The 7,966-nt window shown below is 36.6% G+C and overlaps 1 protein-coding gene across 2 annotated transcripts; it reads right to left on the bottom strand.

The window, feature by feature from the left end:
• Positions 1-237: 237 nt before the first annotated feature.
• Positions 238-7,572, bottom strand: rpl11 (ribosomal protein L11). 2 transcript variants are annotated; one of them, XM_052036176.1, is made up of 6 exons: positions 7,436-7,454; positions 5,468-5,618; positions 5,238-5,344; positions 3,977-4,108; positions 1,302-1,412; positions 238-1,189 (listed from the first exon to the last, which is right to left on the bottom strand). In XM_052036176.1, exons 2-6 carry the CDS (start codon positions 5,589-5,591, stop codon positions 1,160-1,162), a joined length of 504 nt encoding a protein of 167 aa, XP_051892136.1. In that variant the 5' UTR covers positions 5,592-5,618; positions 7,436-7,454; the 3' UTR covers positions 238-1,159. The 2 variants fall into 2 exon arrangements, with proteins under 2 accessions (XP_051892136.1, XP_051892135.1); XM_052036175.1 differs by lacking the exon at positions 7,436-7,454 and adding an exon at positions 7,476-7,572 and having other exon boundaries at positions 240-1,189.
• Positions 7,573-7,966: the final 394 nt, after the last annotated feature.

Below are 7,966 nucleotides of genomic sequence, written 5' to 3'. Positions count from 1 at the left end.
CAGTTAGAAAATAAAAAGCACCATAAGAGACCAAAGGAATATGGGTAAAAGAGAAATGAAAGCACAGAAATCTAGGAAAGTAGAGCCAGTTCTAGCATCTCAAGACCTGGTGGATAGAATAAAAGGCCAATATCAGAGGGTACACCATGATGTTCCGATCTTAGGCTTCATGTATCAACCAGCTCCTTCCTCATTCCATCATAACATGACACTCTCTATATAATTTCCACCTGTTTTAAAAAACTCTTCCCAGAAGCTTATTTTCTTTCCCCTTCACACCTTCTTAAATAAAGTTCATCTTACCTTCAAATAAGATAGCTATCAAGGTATGATACTGCACTAACCTCAGCACAGGAGGTGGCAGTGTCAGTTCCAATCATTTGCTATCTAGTGAATCCAGATGGTGAGAGGATAGGACTTGAGAAGTAAAGTTCTTCTGTGCTGAATTGCCCATTGACATTAAAAATGTTCCCAATTATGAATTCACGGTGCACCTCCCTCCTCACCAAGAGCATAATCAGGAAATCACATTTACAAAGCTCAAAATGTCCTATTCCTAGTGGATAATCTCTCACAGCTGTGCTGCCAGGGCTGGTAGTGGAGGCAAATACAATAGAGGCATTTAAGAGGCTCTTGGATAGGCACATGGATGTGCAGAGAATAGAGGGATATGGACATTGTGTAGGCAGAAGGGATTAGTTTAGTTAGGTGTTTAATTACTAGTTTAATTAGTTCAGCACAACATTGTGGGCTGAAGGGCCTGTTCCTGTGCTGTACTGTTTTATGTTCTATGTTGACAAGACTATGTTGAGGATGCATAACTGGAAAATTGACTTAAGTGTTTAGGCTTTTACTTAAAGAATGAGCATTTGGATGAGGGACTGATTGATGGCATTTAAACACATGCACATGAGAAGGCATATAGGGCTGTTGAGGTGAAATACCTTAAAGGCTTGCACTTACCAAAATGTGATAAATGACCCATCACTGGACATGGTAATGTAATTATTCTGTACATTTTAAGCATATAGATAATGTAAGCAAGTAGTACATTTGACATTTAACATTTTGCCCAATCCAAGTTACAATGATGCTCACTAGTCTAAAAACAAATAATTATTGATTAGATTTTTCCTTTATTGATAGTTTCAAAACACATTTATTTTCCTGGGAGTATGATACCATCGTACTGTAAACAAAGAAAGAAAAGGAAAGCATTAGAAAATGAAATGTCTCAGATACAAATTTAAATTTGCAAAGACAATCCGGACCAATGACTTAAATTTCAAAAGCTAAGGTACCTTCTGCTGAAACCAGCGCATGGCCTCCTCCTTGCTGATCCTGTGTTTAGCTCCAATGCGGCCACGTTTACGCTTTTTATCAGCAATGCTGAAGCCTGGTCTACCCAAAACCTACAAAACGAGAAGAGACAGGAGTCACACCCAAAGTAGTCTGTAGGCAAAGGGAAAGTTCTAATGGTGTCAGTAAAAATTTTCCGTAAATCTGTCAGGAGTGAGCATTCTCAGGCAGTGGGAAATTACAAAGAAGATGGGTTGAACAAAGCAATTAAACACCAATGATTTCAGTTGGTAAATAGAGGTTCTAGTGAGGATTAAAGCTAATGAAGTGAGGGAGAAACAAATATGAATGCATATAGTGAATGGGAAAAATCGTTGAATATATAGACAACAGAGGCAGTACAAGAGAAAGAGCAAGGAACTCCCTTAGGTAAAATGAAGGCAAGTTGAAGACAATGGAATGAAAACAGCAACTAAATAAACCAATTTATAAATGTTAAGGTAGAGCAAAAACATGGTAATGTGGACTAAATGAGAATTAGGGTTTGAATGCAGTCAACAGAACAAGTTTTTATTGTAGGAAATGCTTAAACAGAAACTGTCTGAAATTGGCTGCCTCACAAACTGTATATTTAATTCTTATTATTTGATCTGTAATCAAGAATATTGGTAATCAACTTCAATGGAATGTGGTCCAGAAATTGACTAGAAAAAAATAGTTCAACATAGGACAATAAGCGATTCATTGATTACTCTTCTTTGGAATAGTAAGGACATGTCAAAGGCTGTGGATTTCATGGATAAAGAGGAAGATAAATCATTTAAAAGCAAATGAAGCACCAGCCTAGGAAGATGAATGTACAAGATCTGGAGAAGGTGGACTGGACAGGATAGTGGGTAGTTAAAAGCCAAATTAAATATTTGATAATACATTAATAGATCTTTAAAAACATGGTAACAGATAGAAAGTACATGTACAGGAAGTATTATAGGTCATAGAAATGTCAATGCTTTTGTCAAGAAAAGATTACGGACAATTCAGTAGGTGTTTACAAAACTATGGCTTTTGAAGTGGATAGTTAATCAGAAGAAGTTACATTTTTATCCACCACGCGTGAACAACATGGTTTCGCAACATATGATTAGAACATTGGCATGAATGGTCACTAAGATACTCCAAAATGTAAGGACTGTGTAAGCATTTAAGAAATTTTAATTTAAAAATATATATAAAATGGAACAGGAATAGGTTTACAGCAGATAGGTCTAGTTGAACAAAATAACTGACAACATTTTAAGTGTTCCTACTTTTCTTCAGTAGGATCCAGAGGACACTTGCAGGATGTCTACCTTCATTGTAGCTTTCAGCTTGCTCCACCAATATGTCCTGAAACCACCAGAGTCTCCCCAAAAGCTATTAAGAACAGACACCATTGTATGCCCTGCCACAGCAAATTATGACTCAAACTATTTCAAAGTTGTGAGTAGCTTCATCATCGTTTGCTTGTAGGCAACTAACAGCATATGACCCAGTGGTATAGCATACTACAACTCTAATCAATTTGAAAAGATTTGAGTAACAGTATCTTCCATTCTCCCATCAAATGTCACTAACTGTTGGTTGGATAAAAGGTAAAACCATGGTTTACATATTATTACCTACCCATCATATATTTTCCCTTTCTCACCAATTTTCTCCCCTGAAGGCATGTACTCTTTGCTCAAGTGCAGTTCCAAAGAAGCCAAATTTGATCTGTTACCATGTCCAAGTAGCCATTCTTCTTTTGTGACTAAAGGCAGCAAGCAAGCAGCAATCATCACAACAAGCTCAGCTGATTCTCATAAGACAGCTACACTGGTACAAAAATATCAGCACCAGGAAACTTTGGACCTCAGGGCCAAGGACTAAGGCTTGATCCTTGCTGGCTAATGAGATACAAAAAGTAAATTTGCAGGTACAGCAAATAAGTTAGTCTTGCTGAGATTATAAAAAATTAATATGACCCCATCTGAAATACATTGTGCAATTTTGATCTTCAAACCTAAATATCTATATTCTTGCCTTGGAGTCAATGCACCATAGATTCACTAGACTAATTCCTGGGATGAAGGGTTATCCTCAAGGAAAGACTATGTAAAATTGGTACATACTAACCAGAGATTAGATGAATGAGAGGTGATCTCTTTGAGATAGCGACCCCACATTTCAGGGGATGGGTTGCGTTCCTAGAAAATGGTCCATTTTGCAATTTTCCCTGACCAAGAACTACAAATTTAAAAGCCATGGAAAAACTGCAAGTTCTTCACAACACGATGTTCATGCATAATTTAACCTAAACCAAGGTTATTGACAAGCACAAGTTAACCGAATCCCTCACCTATCACACCAGTGCACCAGCTGCAGAATGGCAGCTATTGGAAACATATTATAAAAAGAGTTCCAGATTGTCTTGTGGATTTTTTTACTTATTACTTTTTTGTGGATTTTTTTTTTACTTACTTTATTGACAGCAGCACTGAAAGTGACCTGGTAACAGAAGTTCTTGGCTTGGAGTCGATGAAGCTGGGTTAGGAAGAATGTCTCACAAGGGGGAAATAGTTTTGAGTAGCACATTTAAAATCACATTCTCTCAAATGTTTTAATCCTAACAGGCAGCCACGTAGCAGATGGGACATACCACATAGAAGTCCAAACCATAGATACCAATGCTTGGGTCATACTTGATACCCAAATCAATATGCTCCTGAATACCAAAGCCAAAGTTGCCAGTGTCGGAGAAGTTGTTTTTCCTCAGCTCATATTCACGAACCTGTAGGTGAAAAAAAAAGAAAAATATTAAAAAAGAGCTTCCTCTAATGCTTCATTTTCGCAACAGATGATCAACAGATAACTGTCAATTTTAAGTATATAAGTTCTTTTGGAAGAGATAAAAATCTACCGTTCTTTGAAAAGCTACTCAAGTTAGATTTCTAGGTAAACTATAGTTTAAAAAGAATACTTCATTTAAATTAGAGGATCTAAAAAATCAAAAGAAAACAATAGAGATATTTTGAAGTAGCAAAAAAAAACCTGGGTTTTGCACATGGATGCAAGGTGTCCAAATCAAAGTTTCTTTGTTAATGACTGCCCCAGAATTCAGTTCCAAAGACGATTGGACAGACAGATACACCTTGTATTATATTCCTTATATATTAAATCTTAAGTAATGCAATCTGAGCACATAGCATAAAATTATATTTTATAATTTTGGAAATGAAATTCTACATCAGTTTTAAGAATTTGTGCCTTTAAGCTATCTGCAGCAATTGTCTTTACAATCAGACAAAGTGTATGACAAGAAATACAAGGCAGTGCATATTTTGTGAATGAACTGCTATAAGTTAATGCAAGTGTACTAGAAAGTTATGCATAATTTTATGAGCAACAAATCATGCTTAATTCATACAATGAGAAAAATCATAAGTTCCATATTGTAATTAGTCAAATTAATAAAGATCTTTACGTAAGTGAAGATGTGGGTAACAAGTATTTGGTTTTTCATTGAAAAGAATGAGAAACCAAAATTACAGCAATTACTTCCATTGACGATTTTTGCTACAATTTCCAAAAAAAACTGGATTCACAGTATTATTAACCCTCATTAGTGGGACAAATTCATATCCACACCCCAAACACTGGGCACTTATAACCAGCATTTGGAGATGACAATTTCAAGAAGAGTCCCTCCACATAAAGGGACAGTTATGTCCCAGTCATTCACATACAACCCAACTCATGGCTGGACAGATCATAGGTCAAATCATTAAAGCAAATAGAAATTGTACCCAAAAAATTGTAAAGGGAAAAAAAACCTTTTAAAATTAAAAAGTTCATCCATCCTTTCAATAAAGTAAAAATGATTTATCTTAACAATTATGAATTGAAGTAGAACAACTTACCTTAAGGCCCTTTTCCAGGATTTCTTCAGCTTTAGCACCACGGACTGTACAATGAACAGCAATCTTTTCATTTCTCCTGATGCCAAAAGATCTCACAGTGTAGCGAGCTGATGGAGGATAAATTTTATTCATCAGTACATTTTAAATCAACAGAGATCATTTGAAACAGATTTGTATAGTAAGTGTAAATTCATCAAATTGTCTTGTAAGTCTTATAAAGCTCAACACACCTTTGGAGAACACAGGTGTTTGGCCCGTTAACTGCTCGAGCACTTTGGCAGCTCGAGTAAGTCGATCACCACTTTCACCAACGCAGATATTCATACAGAGCTTTCTGATGCGAAGCTCACGCATAGGGTTTTCTTTCTTCTCACTCTGGTCCTAAAATACAGGATCTCTTTAGAAACCAATATTTATTTCACTGGCATTAAAGGGTTTACAGCTGACTAGTATAGCATTAATAACAGTTTTTTTTCCTCCTCTGCTAAAAAATATCTTTTGTGATTTTGCCTCTGTACTTGCCCTTAATAAGTTACAATAGCAAACGCCAGTAGGGTTTCAGTACACATTATAGTGAATGTATGGAAGATCTTTCTACATCATCCTCAACTTTAAGATATAATTAGAAATTTCACATGGTATATGTAAACAAACTGGCTAAAAATAGCATTTTCAGATAAATGACATTTGAATGAAGTACAGGCTATTACAGGTATGTCATTGATGGTGAGAACAAATTGTGACTCTATAATGTTATATATTGGTACTTGTACACTGAATAAATTTTACAACAGAACCACAAGTTCCTCAATTTCACATGTTGCAAAGTTCAGAAAATCAGCTTGAATTATAATTTTGGTAGACTTGATGTCACTGCTCCATAGTCAGAGTCAAATTTTACTACATGTTATTTTAAAAATGGCATTATGCTGATATTCGATGTAATAATTTCAAACAGTTTACGTGGTGGTCTTAAAAATTTGCAGAAGCTAATAGGATTATTTACTTCTTACATCCCTAGGTATGTTAATTTTTAAACTACAAGCATTGCCCTTCTTACATTAGAAATTGTCTATAGTTAACTGAAATGGATAAAAGCCATTTTCATGGAGGAGTCAAATTGTATCATTTCAAGTTGTAAATGTTCTTCAATATTAAAGTTTCAGTTTACAAGATTTGTTGGAAATCAGCTTCCCATTTAGGCAAGCTGAATTTAAGCTTTTATAAAATGTAGACCTTTCATCAAGTTATAGATCACTGCTGTAAAAAGACAAAACACAAAAATTCAATTCCTATTAATACATTATTTTAATTCTGAAACTGAACTTGTAGTGTACAAATGAGTCGCCTACAACAGTACTAAAAGAACTGAAATCCAAACCACTATGAACAAGAGCCAAGCAATCCACACATCCAAGCAGATCCTCATGCACTTAACTCCCAGCCAAAATCATTTTGAAACCCCTTAAAATCTTGCATCAAAACGTCACTATTTAAGAAAAGACAGTCTAATACCAAATATAAATTTAAACTAGAGGTTAATTTATGTCCTCAAGTCCCTCCAGTGTGATTATTATATAGCAGAACAAAAGCTGCATCCTTGGGAGAGGAGAAATAACTCCCATATTACTAAACAGATATTGAATTACATTTCTCTACACTCCCATCCTTTCCAAACTACTACAGCCCGAACCGTTCACTTTGCTGCTTACGTAAACAGAAGTTACTGATTTAACTTTTATTATCTTAGTGTCCCCTGTTCCTAACGTCTAAGTAAATGCATGGAGATTTAAACAAAAGTCGATGTATCTACTCATTGCCTGACGCACCAAAATGCTCCTTAAACCAATTTTTTGCCACCAAGATGAGAACGTGTCTTTATTGTAAATGCTGCGTTCTTCTTCTTCCTCCTCCTCCTCCTCCTCCACCACCACCTCCCCCTCCCAAACCCGAAGTCACTGTTTTCCCTCCTAACATAAAACACTACTCCCGATAAGAAGGCATAAGTCTAAACATGGAGCAAAACACACTAGCAACAGTAACCGGCGTTGCCCCTAGCAACAGAGGCACTGTCGCGTTATCTGTGGCCTAATTTGGCCTCCACAAACTGCCAGAACAGGAGCTTTTCTTCCGCCTGAAACTAAAGGTAAAATGCGACCAAAAATTCCCCTCAAACTCGGATCCTCCTTGAAATTCACCGCAGTGACGGGAAACCATAACCTCCTCTCGTCTTCTTACCGCCATGTTGGTGGAAAGGATAAGACGGCGACAGCTCAAAACATTTTTCGGGCCCTGAATCAAGCAGCGCCTGAAAGATGCGCAAGAATTCTCCCAGTGCGTAATGTACTGACCAGCGCCACCTTCTCAAAGCCAGGAAAATACACCCGCATCCTCAACAGGACAGTTACCACTCATAATGAAACGTCTGAGTGGACAGACATGAAGATCCAATTGTGAGGTTTTTTTCTAAAGGGAGACCTAGAGCCAAGGTCCCCCTTTATGTGATACGTTTTTCAGAAAAGTTTATCAAGGGATCAGAGAAGGGGTCATGTATATCCTCAAGTTACTGTGAAAAATAAGAGTGGTGACATTTCATTTCTATTGACAGTCAAATTAGCAACAAATCAAATTTAACTTGGGCATGCATATACCTGACCCAGAGTATGCAAGGACCATTGTTGTGGTTCAGTGTTTTAGTTAGATGAGATGCCATATCTAGGAAGACACTC

This window comes from Pristis pectinata, chromosome 22, assembly GCF_009764475.1.
Source record: "Pristis pectinata isolate sPriPec2 chromosome 22, sPriPec2.1.pri, whole genome shotgun sequence".
In the NCBI taxonomy this organism is placed as follows: Eukaryota; Metazoa; Chordata; class Chondrichthyes; order Rhinopristiformes; family Pristidae; genus Pristis; species Pristis pectinata.
This window is presented reverse-complemented; position numbering and strand designations above follow the sequence as displayed.